The following is a 20260-nucleotide window of genomic DNA, read 5'->3' on the forward strand; positions in this document are numbered from 1 at the left end:
TATTCACACTGCATACTTGCTAGGATATTCCCTATTCCCCGAGGAAAGATAAAACAAGAAGGCAGTGGTAGAGGATCAAGTTCCCCTTCTACCTTTTCTATGAAATGCTTTTTACTGTGATGCTTCATAGTAAGTATCACATGACTAAAATGTATTGGCATTCGAGTTCAACATCATGCATGAATAAGGGTGAATCTAGACACACTACAATCTCTTCATCTCAACTCCGAAGTAGTCATTCTGTTGTTCTGTCACCTACTGCTCTTCTCTTAACCTTTGTCTATTTCCAAATGCCTGTAATTAGAACCACATGATTTTACCTCCCCTGATGTCCTACTTTACTTGTAAGGAACAGTAACATCAAAAAATGTAATTATGAACAAGTTCTGAATCACTTTACACATATAAAGCAGGCTATGCTGTAAAATCTTTCCTGAACTGGGGAGCCCAGAACTGAATGCAGTACTCCAGATGTGGCCTCACCACAGCAGAGTAGAGGAGGAGGATCACTTCCCTGGCCACACTCTTTTTGATGCATTCAAGGATACCACTAGTTTTCTTGGCCATAAGGACATGCTGCTAGCTCACAGAAATACATTCAAAATAGAATTTGAGAACTTTTTTTCATGCTTCTTCAGCATTACATATATATATATATAGCGTCTTCCTGAAATTATGACAAGTAGTCATATAACCTTTAAGAGTCCATCCAGAGGAGGGCCACAAAAATGATTCAAGGGATGGAATACCTCCCCTATGGAGACAGGCTGAGAGAGCTGGGTCTGTTCAGTCTGAAGAAGAGAAGGCTTCAGGGAGATCTGATAGTGGCTTTTCAGTATCTAAAGGAGAGCTATAAAGGGGACAGATTCTTATCAGGGTCTGCTGTTTTAGAACTAAGGGAAATAGTTTCAAACTGAAGGAGGGGAGATATAGATTGGATATAAGGAAGTTTTTAGTGATGCACTGGAACAGGTTGCCTGGAGAGGTGGTGGATCCCCATCCTTGGAGACATTCAAGATCAGGCTGGACCAGACTCAGAGTACCTGATCTAGCTGTAGATGGCCCTGTTCATTGCAGGGGAGTTGGAGCAGATGACCTTTAAGGATCCCTTTCCACTCAAAAGGAAATAATTATGTGATTCTGTTTACATTTGATCACTAGGTCAAAGGAAATGGCTTTGTCTTCCTCAAAACTTTTTTTTTTTTTTTTTTTTTTTTTTTTGTGAGCATGGAACTTGAAGGAAAATCTCAATTAGTCACTGTTGAGAGATGCCTTTTAACTAACTTCCAGTACATGTGCAATAAGGAAACAAACTCTCTTTTATTACCAAACCCTGGTCCAACTTGAAGAACCCATATAAGAGACAAAATAAACAATACTCTCTTGCATTCAGGGGCACTATGTAACTACCTACACAAATTGTAGAGAAGAATGTAAAGAGAGCTCCTTTAGGCAGAAATTCTCTAGTATTCCTTCTTCCGAAAGAACAAAAACACAACCATAAACCAACAAAACATTAACTCTTCTTGTCGTAATAAAACCCTTAAAAGTGCACAATGGGGAAGAAACTAGGAATTAATATTTTAAAACCATCCTTACATTTGCTATTCTCGGTCCTACTTGATAATTTGTAATTCAACGCTAATGAGACAAGCAAGTATAACAGTAACAAGGTAATGCATTTGGCTTGATTCCAGACCATTCTGCCTTCTCTTCAGGCCGTCCCAATTTATTCAGCTTCAGTGCAGAAGAAAGTATCCTTACAAATATCAAACTTGGCCTCAAGTAATGAGTCCTGCTAGAGGTGAAGCATATCGTTCTGCACAGATCTGCACCCACACAGATCAAAGCTGGCTTGATTGAGCCTGCTTGGAGAACAAAGGAACTGCAGCCTACTGAGACACTGAGCCATCCTACCAAAGCAAAACACCAAGGTATCATACCAGTGCCAAAACACTGAGCTCGCTCACCAACACAGAAACATCAAGCTAGCTCACCGGCGTGGAGATACTGAGCTGGCCCATCAGCACCAAACAAACCCATCACTAAAAACCTTCTGCTCTAGCCAGGGCCTAGGCTGGAAAGCCTACTGGGACAAGGAGAGTTTTGAACTGCTGCAAGTTGTCCCTTGGAGGTTTGGCATTAACTACAACTTTTTAAGTCTGGGGTTAAGGACTACTCTCTTCAGAATGCCTGAAACAGAAGTTGCTAATTCTTCTGTCTTCAGAAGCTTTCAAAGAAGATTTCCAGCAAACCACAATCCAAACACAGACTGAGATGGCCATAAACACGTAAGACCAGATTACTTTATCACTTGACTATACCCTGCTCTGAGATAAAATGCTGTAACCTCATCTTATTTTTAAACAGAGTGGCTATTGTTTTCTTGCTTCACTGGCACTGAAGGAAAATGTTTCACTACGTAGCCTAAAGAAAGATCCTATTCAGCAGTTAAATATTTATTGTTTTCATCGACATGCTGCTGAGGAAACACCTGATCTTGTGGCACAGCAATAAGTGTGGAAAGACCTAAAATGTTGGGTCCTTTTGTATACTGCAAGGTGAAAAAGTGCTCGTTTCTTACATTACCCTCTAGGAACAACAAACAAATACAAGGGCATTCTGACTTCATTATAGACTACACATCACATAAAGATTGACCCTGCAGTAATTTCCAGTGTGAAAACTTACGGCATTCACACAAAGAAAAGCACAACCTCAGTCAAGCAAGCTGATTTAGCTCCTGTTATGTAAACTCCCAGAACCAGCACCATCAGCGTATGTCCGAAGGAGCTGGCAATAGGCTGACTTGTAATACTACGACATTTCAGTGCCAGGATGAGTTCTTGTTTACTTAAAACAAGAAACTCCTGACTCTTATTTAGTATTATTTTTATACAATTAGGTCTTAAGAGTTCTAATGACTGACCTCTTCCAGTTGGCAGGCTTGGATGACACTCTTGTATCGGTATTCATCATAGGATACACCAAAAATGATGTTTTCTTTGATTGTTCCAGGCATGATCCAAGAGACTTGAGGAGAGAATGATATCCTTCCACTGTGTTTAATTTTACCCTGAGAAGGCTCCAGTTCTCCCATTATCAACATCAGAAGAGAAGTCTGAAAAATTATGAATGGTTCATATATCAGAAATGCACACAACCACAACAAATGCTAAACAAAATAGGAATCACCTTAAAATAATAAGGTGGTACTTTTGTTCTATAAAATGTGTCCCTACATTCACTGTTCCAGTACAAGACGCAATTACTGAAGATTGTCATGATGTGTATGGTTCTGAAAGGCCCCTGAACAGAGAGAAAGTTACTGAACAAGAAAAACTGTATGATAGCCTATAAACAAGGCACGTGGCTGCAAAAGCATTCATTAGTTAAACTTGTAGCACTTTTACAAGGTAAAAATGTGAGTACCTGTGGGAGGCATATGGATGTCAGGTATTAGTATTTATGGTGAATGTTATTTGATTTTTAACATCACTGTCTATTTTGCTTGTTCTTTGTGCAACACAGTTCATGTTTGCAATCTTGCTAATGTTTATAGCCCTTTTTCTGTGTTGCCTTGAAAAATGTGCTATCTCTGTGGATGCAATTGCTCACCAACTGCTCAGTGTGATCTGAAGTCTTCTCTGTAACTGTTAACTCATTTACGTGAATACATGACCTATGCATATTTGCTATTTCCCTTCATAAAAGAATTGATTGCAATTTCAGCACTAACATGTTATAATTTCAAAGTTAATCAGTAGCTTGTTGTAACCTTGTCACACATCACTAGCTACTTGATCAAAGAACAGAGTTGAGAAATACAAGGAAAAATATGTTACAGAGGCATTCCAGTGGTGTTCTTATCACAGATAAACAGTCAACAAAGCTGGGACATAACAGCCCAAGATCTAAAAATCTATCTAAGACACAATTTTATGTTCTCAGCAAAGATATCTTTTGAGAAGTTATACAGGGGGAATATCATGAGACATCTTCCCATCATACCAGAACTTGAATTTTCCAAAAAGCTGAGTAAGAAGTTTCTGAACTTGCAAAGGATAATCTCTTAGGATGTTTTGGATGTTGAGCTACAATATCTTATGTCGTATTCTTTAAAGTTAAAAAAAAAAAAAAAAAAAAAAGACCAGAAACATCTACTAATGAAGCTGTTTTAAAGAGCTGATATCAGGCCTCATAGTACAGAGAGAAGAAATAAGTACACACTCTTTTCCATTAGCCTGAAAATTCCTGGAATTTGCAACACCATCAACAGGAAAGAAACCCTACACTGAGAGGGTGGAAGGAAAGGAGAAACTTCTTTTGTTGGAGGGCTAAGTGTAAATCTTATTTTACATTTTCCTTTCAGATAATATTTAATCTTTTTATCTTTATTGCCTGGAAAAAAGCAAATTTCTTGTATGTATATAATTGCTTACAGCACAGTGTGATCTGAATTTTCCTAAGTTGAATAAATGGAATATATAAACAGCCTTCTTACTAAGTGACATCTTTGTATTATAAGTATGAGCTTCAGCAACAGCCGGATTAGATTAATGAGGACTTCAGCAATATAATAAAATTCTTCTGTTAATTCAGAACTATCACAGTAAAATGCATACCAGTATATCAGCTTGAGGACCACCTCATGTCTTTTGCAATGGTATCATTGATGTAAAATAATATTGAAGCCTTGATGCTTTTGAAATTGATGGGTCCTCACCACTGACTTCAACAAACCAAAGACTTTACAAAGAATCACAGAATGGCTGAGACTGGACAAGACCTCTGGAAGCCATCTGGACCAACACCTGACTGCTCAAGTAGAAACATCTAGAGCAGGCTGCTCAGTACAGTGTCTAGATGGCTTTTGAAAATCTCCAGAGAGGGAGCCTCCTCATCAAAAAGAGTCCTGATAGGTGAAAGTAGAACAAGTCAGAATACTTCCACCAATAATTTGTTAAATGGGAAAAATTGCCAAATCTGTAATTAATGTGTTTTTTTTTTCTTTCATGCCTTCTCAGAAGGCTCCCTTCAAATACTTTATTTAATTCCTTACAGCTTGAAGTGAATAAGAGCATTACAATTCAGTGTATTTTATAAGGAACATGGCTTAGTGAAAACTATTGGCAATAGGTTGTTGGTTGGACTGGATGACCTTGTAGGTCTTTTCCACCCTTGGATTAGATTCTATGATTCTATGATAGTACCAAGGTCAATTGAATGCGTTATCTGCAAACAAAATGCATTTATAACATTATCCAGATCTAAGATGATGATTTATCTAAACCACAACTTTTCTCAGTACTCCACCAGTTTGAACAGCACCTCCCCAAACCTGTGCTCCAGGCTTTCACCTGGAACTGAGAGTGTGAGCTCAAGCTAAGGTACTGAATGATCTGGAGCCTATATGATGAGGTATGTCATGTATCTAGAGTATGCATCATAGTTATTTTGCTAATTTGTGTCATGTTTGTCAGATTACTGACCACTTTGTTTTCAAATTTTTCCTTAAAGTTTTGGCAAAGCAGGAAAAAGCCCTGCTTTCAAACACACTGAGCAATCTGGGTATCTATGTAACGTTCTCTAGTTCACTGTTTTAAAGGCAAGGAGATGCTCATCGTGATCACCAGCATAAGGTTACAGTCTGCATTACTCCTGCAAACCTCCTTTCAGTTCCTATAGAAAAACAGACTTGTAATTTAAGTTGGTATTTCTCTACTAAGCCTATATCCTTGTATGTACAAAAACTTTCCAGCAGTCTCCCCTTCACATTAGCCACAGAGTAAAATTTAAAATAAGAATGGGTCATTTTACTGAGATATATTTTATTCATACACTCTTCCTGCAGCTGCTACTTTTACAGAAAGCACAGATTAGCACGAATACATTAACAATACCGGTAACAACACAGACAACACGAAAATATTCCTTAAAATTAATAGGACTTCTGTAGAAACAACAGAAAGAGAAATACCTTGCCTGATCCAGTAGATCCAGAAACAGCTAATAACTCTCCTTTCTCGATCTTAAAATTTATATCCTGAAGAACAGGTGAAGCATGAAGGGGAAAATTGCTGAAGAAGAGATTGTTGTCATTGCTAGGAGCTTTGCTGTTGTTGTTTTCCTGTTTTGCTTTCACAAAGAGCTCTCCAATTCCCTGCAACACACATATTGGTATGTTTGTACATACACAAAAAATGAACAGAACATATGCAGACATGTGTAGCACACTACAGACTTATGAAAGCCTATGGACTTACTTTGCTAACATTACTTTTCCTATCCATAACCAATTTATTATATTCTTAAATCTGTTTTACCATCCACATCGTACTTGCACCTAAATATGCTGACACAAGCAAAATATTCCTCTGACTGAACTGCTTTCTGATATTTATACATGCCAGTGATTGATTTTGGTTTCGGGATGGTTTAAATTTGAAATAAGTTACAGGCCTTCTCATTTGCTAAAAAGCTTATTCCAATGTTTCTCCACCGTGGATAATTTGATATTATGTATTAATTACTTGCCACACATTCCTCACCTGCAGACAGCTGAAGCCAGTAAAAAGGAAGGTCTGCTCTTATTAAAGAATAGTGAGTCAAATGTTGGTAAGTATCTGTCTATCTATCTATCTATCTATCTATCTATAGTCACTATCTGAATTTAATTGAATTGTAAAAGTACAAACCTCATCCCAAAAAGCTGTTACATTGTCCACCTCAACCCCAGTTGTTGTTAGATTATACTCCAGGGCCTTATATTCTTCTTTTAGCAAGAAATCCTAGAAACACGATGAAAGCAGATTACAGGAAATGGTAAGGGATGACGGTCAGTCCCACAAAGCAATACAGATTTGCCAATGCTGAGCACCAGTTAACATTTCTGATGGTGTTACTGCATTCTCGTGCCCTTGTGCGAAGCACAAATGCAGACTGTACAATGTCTTTCAGATTCAGAAAGAAATGTTTCTTGAAGCTACCAATTCTTTCATTGTTAGTGGAAATATAAGCATGCGTGTATTTGCTTCTGGTTTAGTAAGAATATCAAAACATAGCATTTTGTTCACTTTCAGGACTTGTTTGGCACAGCATTAGCTGCCAGCCTTAATCCTTTTCAAATAAAGCTTTGTTTCTGAAGTGGAATGTTGAAGGTTACTCTGTTAAACAATGAAGCTAAACAGCTAGACACTGCTGACACACTATTCCAAAACTGCAAGCTTAAATGAAGTTAAATGATGTGGGCACAAAAGGCAGATGATAACACTGGCTAGTGCAGCACTGACGTACGGTCATTTCAAATGACAGAAATCAGCAACCCTACTCGTGTTATCTTCTGAGATAAGGATAAATGAGTATCATGATAAGGAAAAAATGAGTAAGTCTATATTATGTAAGATCTTTAACTTTTCTGTCCCTTTATTCTATTAAGGTTATGCAGTCTTTAAGTACCATCTCCTCTAAATCACCTTTCAAAATTATATGGGACCAACTATGTTTGCCTAGGTAATACAGTGGACAAACAAAATGGATATGGTAAGGGAGAATATTGGTCAAACTCTCCAAACTGATGAATAAATTAAATCACAGAAATGTATGCATAGCTTATTCATTTTATGCATGTATGCATATTTCCTCTGACAAACAAAGGGCATCAGTGCTTGGGGATTCTGTGAAGCCTTTATATGGAGTCTGAGGAAACCTATCATAAAGAGATTATTATTTATGAATTCCAGAAGAGCCATATAGCTAGTATCCCCAAAGACAAGCGTCTAACAAAGTAGTGTGACAACTGGGCTTTCCACTTCTGTGAAAAAGCATTGGATGCACTCTTCCAGGAAATATGAGAGACAGGATGCCACCACTAATGCCTAGGGAGCCTGGCAACACAAGCTCTGTGTTAATTGGGATCCAACAAGGCAACCTTCTGAATGTCAGATAGACAGGCTTAAGGCTAGATTCTTGACATTTCAAAAATCCAATAGATGCTTTTATTCTTTATTACAGTTCAGATTTCTGATAAAGATCTTTAAGGGTATTTCTATATTGGATATATTGGGTATATTGGGTATTTCTACCATGCTGAAAAATAAGAAAATTATAATTTAATGAAAAACATCTACAGTCTTTTTTTTTAAATTCCTAAGATTTGGATTCAGAATAGAATTCTTTCTCTGAGGATTGATAACAAAACAGAAGACAAAAGAGAGGTCACAAAGGTTTACCCTGAGCTGACTCTGCGTAAGCCACTCACGCTGGTACATGAGCAATTGATCTTGGTAGGTAAGGTAGGCAGTAATTAGCAGACCAGTACCTTAATTATGTTTACTACTCATAATGAATGAGATGCACATTTGCATAAGCTGTACAATCTCCTGCTGTTCTTGCCACTAATAGCTAGAGAAACAGCAGGTTTGTGATTCCAACTACTGGAAGCTGTGCTATGTAAAACACATACTAATTTTGTACTTCTTTTTCTGAAGGGAAAACATCTCTTAAGTACCAGAATGTAGTTTTATTAAGTTCCCTATTCTGCAATGAAAAAGAGGCTTAGATGCCTCTGTTTCAAAACAAGCAAATGGCGGATAGCATAAGACTCCTGTAGTTATGCTGCCTGGGGAACCATATAACAATATCAGGATTTATGATGACATTTCATGGTGTATAATCAAAGCATTATTAGTATATTCGGAAAGTCTGCACAAATGCCATGTGCTTTTGTTGATCAACTGACAAGATAACGTGATATAAAGAATTAGCTTACGTACTTGGGAAGGTTGAAGTGTGGGCAACTTACCTGTATTTTGTTTATTGCTCCAATAGAATCATACCAGGTCTGCACAGACCCAGGAAACTGCCTGGTCACTGTCATTCGAAGCACAATGCAAAACGAAATAGTGGTAAATATTTTTCGGAGAATGATTCCTTTTGTCACAGCATATGGAACCACAGCTAAAAACACCACAAAAAATCCTGAAAAGAAGAAGGCTGAGCTGTTGAAATATCTCACGTAAGCAGCTTTTCGGGTTAGCTTCAGTTCAGTTCTGTTAAAAAAAAAATTTAAAAACAAATGATTAGTATCTGATTTCACAGTTTATATCCTACAAATTTTTGGATAGAACTGCTGGTAAAACAGTTTACATAGAGGCTCGTTCGTTTCTGTTATTTTTAAGGAATGCAATTAAAAAATCAAGATTCAGACCCAATTTACATTTAAAAAATAATTGCAGCAATATTTGGGCACCGATCCTCAGAGTTGTTAGACAAAGTGACAGTGATCTATGTCATGATTTAGATACCTCATAAGCCACAAGCCATTACAGTTCCTGATACAACTCTCCAGAAACATCTAATGCTCCCAGAAATGTCATTCCCTTCTCATCTGATCATCTGGATACACGATCCCCTGGGAAATCAGACACTCCTAAATGTCAGATTTCCTAGATACAACCATAACAACTCCAAGAACAATCAGTTATAGCATCGTCCCCTTTTGAAGACCATCCTACCAACAGCCTCACCCAAGAAATGAGGTGTCAGGTGGCCTCAACTGGAAGAGGTGAAAGGCAGGGAGTTCTCGATCTTTCCTGCTGAATCTCAGTTTATAGAGCATGGGTGCAAAGAATGCAAGGAATGCAACCAATGATTACTCCTAGCTTCATAACATTTATGCATCTTACAGAGAGCTGTTAAATAAAAAGTGCTAAAGCTTTCTTTCAACCTCATTCACTTCACATTCCCAGACACAAAGAGTCTCAGCTTTTCCATAGGCACTTCTGCAGCAATGAAAGATAAAGGGTTTTCAAGTCCATAGATGGAGCTAGTCCCCAATCAAGGTGCCCATTCTGGATGAATGCTCTAACCATTAGGATGTTTAGCAGTTCACAGTTGCATTGGTGATGGTAACTGCTGGTATTGCAAGTCTGAGCATCATAGTCTTTACTTATCTTCTGGTACTGAGACACTGTCTGCACGCAAAGGAAGTCCAAGATTTTGGGGTTGTGTGGGACCTACTTTCAGCTCTACACTGCATGTGTGTGAGATTTCCATGTGCATCAGTGTCCTATCATGGAAGTCCCTGAGAGAAAGACTGAGCTCAGTTAGTTTAGAATCAGGATGCCTAGCACCTCTTGCTATGTCTGCAGTTCACAAGACAGGCCTAGAGAGATTAGTCGGGCATGCATGTAACCACCACAGCTGTAATCATGGTCTGGAAAAGGGCCTTTCAAGGATCTCCTGAACTTGGATGAAACTGCATGACACCGTGAATAGGGATAACAAATACTTTGGAGTTCAATGCCTGGTCAGTCTGATGAAAATCTCTGATAGAAACCAAAACCACTCCCAGTGCTGAAGCTTACAATCGTCACTCGAACAAGGGAGAACCAATGCACCAAACCTTCTCAGTATACTCTCAAGTACCAGCCAGCTAACAAAATACAGACACTTCAAGCCTTGAATTTCACTTTCTGGACTATTATGCTGTTGTTCAGGTGTAACAGTTTGGCACCGTGTTTTTTTTACTTATTCAAATACATTATATGGCCCATAGAAATGCAGTGCATTTATTCAGACACCTTTTATGAACAGTTGCCATTACAGGCTTCAGAGGCACATAGGAGACAGCCCATATTGTTGTCTTTGAAGTGTCACAGCCACATGGAGGTCTTTGCCTCCAGCAGCGTTACACCTGCAGGATGGCCAGCCCAGGCAGCTCAGATCTAGAAGATACAACCTCACAGTTATATCTAGTTCGTTAAGTTAGAGTTAGTTAAAAAAGGTTGCACCAGAAACTTCCAACACGCAGAAACAGTTTGTTAACAGTTATGATGCATGGTTGCTAAAATCCAGGCATGGGTTAACTCACAATATCTCATTTCCTACCATCTTAACAAACCAACTGATTGTAAAGCCCTGCAGAGCTGTCTCAGCAAGCAAAATTCAATTGAAATTCTGACATTCCCAGGCTGGCCTGCTCTGGTGATATCTTTACCAAGTGACTTTTTGGATCAGTCAGAAGATATAGCATTTTGGTGCAAGAGCAGCAGAAGAAAGATAGATTGCTCCTATAACATTTTTAGAATTCTTTCATGTCTCTTAAAAATTCACACATAATACAGTAAAAATTGAATTCCAGCATTACAAAATTTTCTTTAATGTACTGCAGTAAATACAAACTGTAAAATGGTAATTGTTTTTTTCAGGTTTCTTGACCATTTTGAGGAATGTATATATGAACCTTATTTCTTCAGGATTTACTTAAAAATGCGGTCTGAAAATTGCTAAAAGTAATGCCCAGCACTAGTGGTACCAGCTGAATCCTAGCCTGATTTCATCCTAGAACTGGATTCAATCCAGGTTTTCTCACATATTTTACAGTAAATTATTATAATGTTGAGAACTTTCTTATTCTGAAGGTAAAGAGCACTTAATTTTTCCGATGTTGTCTTTCAGAAGACAGCTGAAGAGGGTGTTTGTTTAATAATACTGTTTCACCTCTTTTATTTACATGATAATACAATACTTATATTTCTTTTATTTTCTTTTATTTTACCAATCACACACCTGGCACAGAATTCTAATGTTCCCTAAAGGACTACAAACACTCTGCTTCATGCAACATCACCTATCAATCAATCTGTCACTTCTCCTCCCTTCCCCCAGGACACCATCAGCACTGAAGTCCTCTAGCTCTCAGCCAGCTGGGTTAGCTCTTTTACCTCCTTTATGCTTCAGCTCTGCCGATGCCAGTTCAATCCTGATGTTAATTGAGAAGATAAGCACTACACAAGACTTTCCACAGATAATAAATGTTAATGTAGTTGTACCAAAGGAATACATGAAGCTGCAATACTGTACTCCTTAAGCAGGTTGTGCGGCACATCTAAAACCAGCTCTGTTGCACTTCTCAGAAAATTACTGCAGAGGTGTCATACTGTTTCCTCCAGCACAGAATGGGAAAATCTATAAAGCCTTAAGTAAGCATTACAAAAGGGCTTTTTACTGTAAGATGAGGATAAGGTTGGCCAGAAACAAACACAGATGCCACAATTGTTTTACCTGTACAAGCTAACCACTGAAATACCATCACAGCAAATAAGGAAGCAAATTAAAAAAAAATAATAAAAAATCATCTCTATTGTGAATTTGACAAATTGGGAAAAAGCAAGCTGTAGTGTGGGAATGCATGCTCATTTTATGGAGGATTAATAGTTGTGTGCTTTACTTCTTAACTAATATGACTACAGACAATGTGCACAGTCACTTAACATTTTTCTCTCAACACGTAAGAAATGTGACCAAAAAAAACCACTTACTCACGGAGGCTTTCAATCATTTTATCCATTGCATCTTCCCAGCAATAGGCTTTAACTGACTGTATATTTTCAATTATTTCTGAGGTGATTACAAGCCTCTCATTGATCTTCCCTGCCCTCTTATCCCTACAAAGTAAAAAGCCAGTAGGTTAATTTTCATCTCTTTCATCCTCTATAGTCAGTTTATATCTCATTATATCTTATGATTTACTTTTCCTATATACTTATGTTTAACATCAACTCACTACCAACAGTACAATAAAGTATTATCACTATTTACTGTATGTTAGACATCACCTTTTTTTTAAGATTAGATAGCTGCTGCTAAAGAAGTAAAGACTTCTCCCTACTTTTCTGACACATCCAACATTCTTTGGATGCTAGTTTTCTAACAGTGTCATAACTAGAGATCCCAAGTGCTATAAACCTCTTAAAAAAACGTTTTAAGGAAAAAAAAAACACATTAAAATCCTTTAAAGCAGTCTCATCACCTGTATTTCATCATCATTTGTCCCAGCCAGGCTTGGAAAAAGGCCATAACTATTAGAAAAGCAAGTCCAGCAAATGCAGAAGCTTGTAACATATCCCAGAGCAGTCCCATCAGCAGTGCCACTTGTAAAGGTGCAATCCACACAAAGTGAGCCAGAGCAAGACCCTGCAGGAAACCACAGCAGAAAATAATAATAATGAAAATTACAGATTGCTCTGAAAGCTACATGAAAATGAGTAAGTCATTGAAGTGACACTGAAAAATGTAATGAGGGATGGTACAAATATTTCCAGTAGTAAAACAAGTTCATAAAGGAGGACTTGTGATTACGACCACATAGCATTCTGGGTCTTAATAATGATGGCAGCACAGCAATACATATTCATTCCACAACTAATCTTTGATTTTTGTAAGGCAAAGTTCAGTACACAATTATCTCTTTGCTATGTATGCACGAGGGGAAAAAAACAGCTTTGTAAAAGTAAACAGAATTTGCCGTTGACACTGGAATTTTCAATCAATGCAAGATGAGAAAAGTACACAGCAGATTTTTCTTAGTGATTTAATCTGATAAGAGAAGGCCAATATTGCTATAGTGAATAGATGACTTGTATGAATGCAACAAATTCAAAGGAGACTGCTGCCCACTTCATCCATGTTCCTTCAGATTTTGTATTGAAGGCTCTTGTCAGGCTGAGATACAGAGCCTTCACAGAGCTCTCTCTCTGTGTTACGGCTACACTCGTGCACTACTTGGGCCTTGTCCTAGCTCACCAGCAATAACTCACATTCCTCTGCATAGTAAAATAGTGCTTAAAGTAGATATACCAAACACACGTGTTGGAACTGTAGAGTCCCTCTGATGTCGAGCTTCCTGTTTCTGCCAATGGATGAAAACCTCATACTATCTACAGAGCAACTGACAAACAATCTGAACAACAGCTCATGGAGTTTCAAATCTCCAAGCCATTACCAGGGATCTACCTCTGTGTCTTTAATAAAAGCTTTTACTTCTGAAGTATTGGAGGTATTGATTGAGCAATAGCACAGGCTGCCCAAAGAGGCTGTAGATTTTCCCTCCTTGGAAATATTCAAAAGAAGCCTGGACACAATAACTGGCAGCCTGCTCTGGTGGCTCTGCTAAAGGGGGGAGGTTCATCCAGATGGCTCCCAGAGGTCCCTTCCAATCTCAACTATTCTGTGACTGTGTATTGTCTAAAAAGGATGTCTTGGAAATGATTCCTAACAAAGTCTTACCTCAAAACTTAATTAGATTTTTAAGGAGAGTAGGTAATAATAATAACAGGATGCTGAATATCATTGTTTGTTTAACAGCAAGAAAACCATACTGGTTCACATTATTAGAAAGATAGAAAGTGTTCAGGAAAAAAAGACTGAAGAATTGGATGAGCAAGTTCTGGCTGCTATGATACCAACTGTGTAACCCAGGGTTTTTCTGGTAGATTCTCACTGAACTGTAAAACAAGAATGTTTTTATGGAATGTTGAGTTTTTGGGTTTCCTTACTAGTCAGACAGGAGAAAAATGAAGATGTATATACATTTATGTGACCAAATGCCAAAACACAATCTTAAGACAGACTTCATTTTATGTTGACAACAAGCAGTCAGTGCAGCACTGTTTATCCTCGTTTCTTCCTTAATGTTTTTCACAAGCAGCTTGAAATATTGCACTTGTATTTGATGGATCACTAAGTGCATAAAACAATAACATACCTCATCAAATTTGTTCAGATTGTTGGAAAGAAGGCTGACCAATTGTCCAGTACTTATTTTATCTAGAACTTTACTTGACAGTTTTAAGGTCTGTAAAAGAAAACAAAACCATAGGAAAATGGCCATGTAGCTAATCCTATAATACTGAATAAATACAAATAAAAATAACAGGCAGTTGTACAGTAGTATAAATAACTCACCAGCTTCATGATATTAAAAGAGTCTCATTAAATTTGTTATTTATGTCACTTGAATTCAACTTAGCAATTAAACTGCTTTACAAATATTGATTTATTGACTTAGCCTTTGCTTTCTGTTGCATATTTTATTTATACAGATATATATGCAAATACAAGCTTTAATTAAGTACACACGCTGTGTTGTTGCACATCCTCAAAAATCTCCTACTGTGCCTATCTAGACAAATGTTTTTGAAAGATGCTTTCACAATGAGCTTTATTCTAGAACAAATAACAGATTTGCTTACATTGGCTGGTTTTGGTATAGGTAAAATCAAACATGTTTTGAAATCTTTGGAGTTGTGAACATGGAATGTATCAATGTATCTGTTGATTCTTCATGAAATAGAGATCTCACATAGTAACATTCAAACTCATTCAAACCCTTTACATAGTAACATTCAAACTCATTCAAACCTTTTATGTTATATTTATTGTCTAAATCTTCATTTATAATTCTCTTCTGAAAGTATTCCTTAGCCACCAGCACTCAATGTTTCTTTTGCAATACATGAGCAATCCAGAAGCAGAGTGGTACAATTAAGACATCTCACCATATATCCAGTCCATCTGAACTCACACAAGGACTGGCTTGAATCAAAGCATCTGTAAACTTGTATTTAATTATTCAGACATAGGAAATGGACAGCTATCAGAAGGCAATGTTAATCACATTCATCTTCTGTGTAAAAAAACTATCAACTTTTAAACAAATTGGCCTAAAAACTACGTAGGGTATGGACTGAAGTTTGGTTTTAAGTGTAAATGAAAGAGTTACCTTCTTATAAATCAAGCTAAACAAAGCTATTCTTATTTGCATCCCTATGTGATGAAGTCCAAATATAGAAGGGTGTAGGAGCAGTGTTCTCACAAGGAAGAGAAGGCACAAGCCAATGCCCAGGTAGTAGGCTATGGATCTTTCAGAAGAGTTGTCTGGATCATAGGAAGCTATTATTCTTCCCAGCAGAAGGGGCTGCACGGATTTGGTGACCTCCTGAAGACAGAAACAAAAAAAAAAAAAAAGAATTTTGTTTAGCAGATTTTTCTTTTTTTCAAATTGATGCACTGTAATTTCAAAGCCTACCAACTGAGATTCACACATCACAGAGGTCAGTTTTTGAGCAAACCACAGAAACATCCAGCAACTGCTCAAGAACTCACTGCTCACTGCTCCCTGTGATACTCCTGCGACTCCACCACAATCTACTTTTTAAATTTTGCTGGTTGTTTTCTACAAAAATGACAACTGAGATATGAGCTTCTAGATTTACTTTTCAAAAGTATTCACCATATAATACAACTGAATTCAGCTCTGCAAGCTGGATCTCTGTTTTAGCTACTAAGGAACAGTTTTCACTGGGTTTTACTGGACCTATAGGACACAGGAAGACTCATAGGTCCTGTAATAAACATTAATATAACAACAAAGTGAAAATACAGCTAAAATAAATAGTAAATAGGGACAACAACAAAAGTATCAATTGGGATCATCCTGCTCAACAGTTCTAGACTCTTATAAGCAGGGCGGTAACAGAAGCAGGATGACAGGCATAAATGGGGAGAGGTAAGTTTGATAAAAGTCCCAGGGAGAAACCAGGAACTCTTGTCCTGCCAGCCCCAACGCTTCCCATCCCAGGACCTGCAAAAATCAACCATGTGCTGTGGTTTACAGTTTACTTCCTCTGAACGAACTTCCAAAGGGTATGAAATACACTTGTGCTCCTTTGTTTCATTTCTACCATCAAGGTAAGGAATTTGTCCATATTCTCTTCATTCTACTTTTTCTTGTCTACGTTCATTCTCGACGGAAAGCAATAATTCAAAAATAAGAAGAAACCATCAAATTATCTTTGGTATGGATGTGCTAAGTTCTGTTAGAATTTATTTTGCCTTTGAGCTTGAAAACACAGGTCACCATACAGAGGCAGAGTGAACTAGTGGAACTGAGCTATAATTAATATTTTACAGAGATAAATAGATTGGGAAAATCCTCTTTGATTTTCCCTTCTCGGTCACACTAGAACAAATCCAAACATTGATACAATATGTACTATAAACTCTTCTGAATATCACTGTCAGTGGAATTGATATCACTCACTTTTTCCGCAAAAGAGAAGAAATTAAACATCTGAAATAGAATACTCGTGCTGTGCTTCCAACATAAATGCTGTAAACTTGGAGGCTGCTTTGACAAACACTTCAGTGTTATTAGTAGGCAAAGGAGAGGAGTGTTTATTAAAACACACACGACCTAAGGCAGCTGTGCTTAGACCATATGCATCCAGAAGTGGCAAATCAAAACTCCACGAAAGTCACTAAATACAAAACAGTCACCTTTCAAGGACAATACAGTGTTTTCATACTCTCAGAGATTCCAAGATAAGCTTTCATATATATAAGCTTAAAATAGCGAGATTTATTTTTGTATTTACTCTTTTTCTAGTGAAAATGCCTTGCTCTGCTACTGTGTTTGTTGTGACTATAAAGACTGCATGTCTAGCTTGCTGCAAAGAAAAGGTGATTTACTGACTGTCTAAGGGCAGAATAATGGCTGGCAATACACCAGATTGTTTGCTATCTGCTATAGAAAAAAAAAATCCACCAGTTTACAGTGGATTTTTACCAGTTTATTTTCTAACGATATTATCTAGTCATCATACAAGTGAAAGTAGAACTAGATGTTATTCATTTTTCCTATTGCAACCTCAAAATTACCTCTACATATGAATGTGGGTCTATAAATGGAATGACCTGCCTGAAAAAGGAACTGGAATTGTGCATCCAGCAGAAAATCCAGTTTTCAAGAGTTTTTTGCTTCTGCTCTTGCTGTTCCCTCTGCATTCTATAGGCCACTGAGAAACTCATAAGCATTCCACTCACATCAATGTTCATTAAAAGATCAAAGTTCTGAACAGAAACGGAGTATGACAGGGGATGCTATTTAGATGGATCCCTGATTTGACCTGGTATGGTTGCCCTTACACAATGCGCAGTTTTGCATTACATATATTTCCCATATGCTCAATCACTCTGAATTTGAAGACAATAATGCACATCTCTGCTTTGGCCCATGCCCAAGAAGTGCCTTGGGACTTTCATATCCCTTCTTGCCCTACGCACTCACACACATGATCTATACGTAAGAACTCCAGGAAATCCTCATCAGAATCTTTTGGGACATGACACTAAAACCATTTCTAAATTAATGACTGCAAGACAAAAATGTAAGTAGATGTAAATGATCCTCATAGCAAAGTGCATAATTTCACAATTTGTTAGCCACATCTTGTTAAAAAAAAAAATGATTTTTGTTTCATTGCCAGTCCATCTTTCCTTTGCATTACAAAACGTCTGCTGATGAGGTGAAACGTGGAAGCTGTTTAAGCCAGCAGGGGAGTAGATACATTAAATGAACTAACTCAGTGTGCCCAACATAACCCTGTGTTAGGGAGAAGCATAGTACTCTAGGGGGCCAGAGTGCAACTGTCCACCCTTCAATAACATCATCACCTAGGGTGCATGAAGGGCAAGAGAGAGAGAAAAAAAATGTTAGACCTAATGAGAACAAAGATGTGATGTTGGCTTCAACCATGACTGCACAGACAGCAGGGATGTAAACGGAGTTTAAAACACTCCAAGAAAGGTGCTGCAAAAGTGTCTTGGGGATCTTACAAGAGAAGAGTTGAAAGGAAAGCGAAGTTCAAAAGAGCACACAACATGATTGCACTGATGCCAATACGGCACAACATCCTGTCCCCATTAAAACCAATGGCAAAGCTCCCATTAATTTCCGTGTGCAGGGTCTGAAAACAACATCAGTAGCTTTAGCAGAGAGTTTTTCCTCTTCAGGCTTTCAATAAAATGAAATAAAATGAGTTTTGTCAGCTCATAATTAAATGAAGAATTTAAAATAAAATTTAGCTTTGCCATGTTCACTGTGAAAGATTTTGATTCTTGTGTGCTGAGCTTTATGTCTGCAATTTCTTAAGGAAGAAAAAAGCAACAAATAAAATAAGACTCAAGTATTCTGCAGACCTGTTACTGTTCTGTATACAACTTGTCCAAAATTGTACTGGCCAAAGAAATCCACATGGAGAAATCAGCTCTGCACAGTCACACAGCCCCTCACATTTCATATTCCAGGAAAGGTCGTTGTCCTTAAACCTTCAGACACTGCTTAACTTTTAACAAGAATGCATTACTGTGGTAGTTTCAGGTGACAGATTCTGCTTTGTATGGTAAACTACATTTGTGGAACTGTTGTTGTGTTACAACCCTGACAGGAATCAGGAGTCACTGGCTTGGTGTCTGTTACACACAAGAGGAAATAGAATAAAAAATTAACAGCTATGATAAGACACAGCAGGAGCAAATAAGACAGAACTGTATAGGAACCCACAAAGAAAGTGTCTTGTCCCAGAGCTGTGAACAAACAAGGTAAAAGAGCACAGATATAAATGTTATGACTCAGTTCCGCATACACCAAGAGGCCTTGTACTGCTCTGTTATGCCTGGACAAAGACAGAAAGACAATTTGACTCATCAAATTCAACTAGAGCCACATTGGCTCCCAGCAGCCCTGTACAACAGCTGAACTGCCAGAAGGAGGACCAGGATTTGACAGAAAAGGCCTCCAGAATGAGCACGGTGGCAACCTTGTCTCTGTTTCCTTGCTGTGAGGTCCCTGTACATGGAGAAGGTAAGCATGTCTCACCATGTCTCACCAAACCAAATCTTCAGCAGCAGCAGCTTCACACTGAGGTGAGCATCAGTTAGGAGAGATGTAAGGGTCTCCATCAATGACAAGAGCTAGTAAGTTGGAGAGACTTAAACTAGGGAAAAGTTGGCTTGGAGATAATTGCTTCCATATCTCACCTCAACTAAGCAACCATCTTGATTACCTTACTTTTAATCAGAAATTGTGTACTCATAAGTGTGAGTGTAATTATTCAAAAGAAAGAAGCAAAAAAGATAAAATGCAGAGAGCATTTTCATGCTAGGTTTTATTTTTAAAATCAAACCTTTGTGATGAGAAATTACAGAATTGTTCTGTGAGAGCTACCCCTAAGAGGCAATCAACGTGCTTACAGCAAATTAAGGCCTATTTTTTTTATACCTGTGAAGTAACAAGATATGGCAAAGTAAAGCCTATTTTTTAATAGACTAGAAAGGAAGGGGAAGTTGCATTTTAATGGAAAAAAAAATCCATTTTCTTCAGAGTATTTATTCCTTTTTTTTTTAGACAATGTTACTTTTTAACTTTGTGATTCTATTACTGATACTCAGTAGTGAATAAACCAGTGTTCCAGAAAGGTATTTTAAATACTATATTTCCTTTAGGTAGATATGTTATTATAAGAAAAAGAAGCAGTCATTTTTTCCCTTAATTTTTAGGAAAAAATCCGATCTGAAGTACAATTTTAGGCAGTTATTGATTATCCAAACCAAATTAATGGTGATCTACACAGAAATC

The 20260-nt window shown here is 37.6% G+C and overlaps 1 protein-coding gene across 1 annotated transcript in view; it reads right to left on the bottom strand.

Moving 5' to 3' along the window:
• Positions 1-20260, bottom strand: part of CFTR (CF transmembrane conductance regulator) — an 81272-nt gene that overhangs the window by 47142 nt on the left and 13870 nt on the right. The window contains exons 4-11 of the mRNA XM_042872522.1: positions 15566-15781; positions 14549-14638; positions 12815-12978; positions 12324-12449; positions 8804-9050; positions 6699-6791; positions 5981-6163; positions 2930-3121 (exon numbers count right to left, since the gene is read on the bottom strand). Coding sequence (XP_042728456.1) covers positions 2930-3121; positions 5981-6163; positions 6699-6791; positions 8804-9050; positions 12324-12449; positions 12815-12978; positions 14549-14638; positions 15566-15781 — 1311 coding nt within the window. The remainder of the gene's footprint in view (positions 1-2929; positions 3122-5980; positions 6164-6698; positions 6792-8803; positions 9051-12323; positions 12450-12814; positions 12979-14548; positions 14639-15565; positions 15782-20260) is intronic.

The sequence above is a fragment of the Lagopus leucura genome, unplaced genomic scaffold, assembly GCF_019238085.1.
Source record: "Lagopus leucura isolate 7727_CA_CO unplaced genomic scaffold, USGS_WTPT01 Super-Scaffold_100008, whole genome shotgun sequence".
Taxonomy (NCBI): domain Eukaryota; kingdom Metazoa; phylum Chordata; class Aves; order Galliformes; family Phasianidae; genus Lagopus; species Lagopus leucura.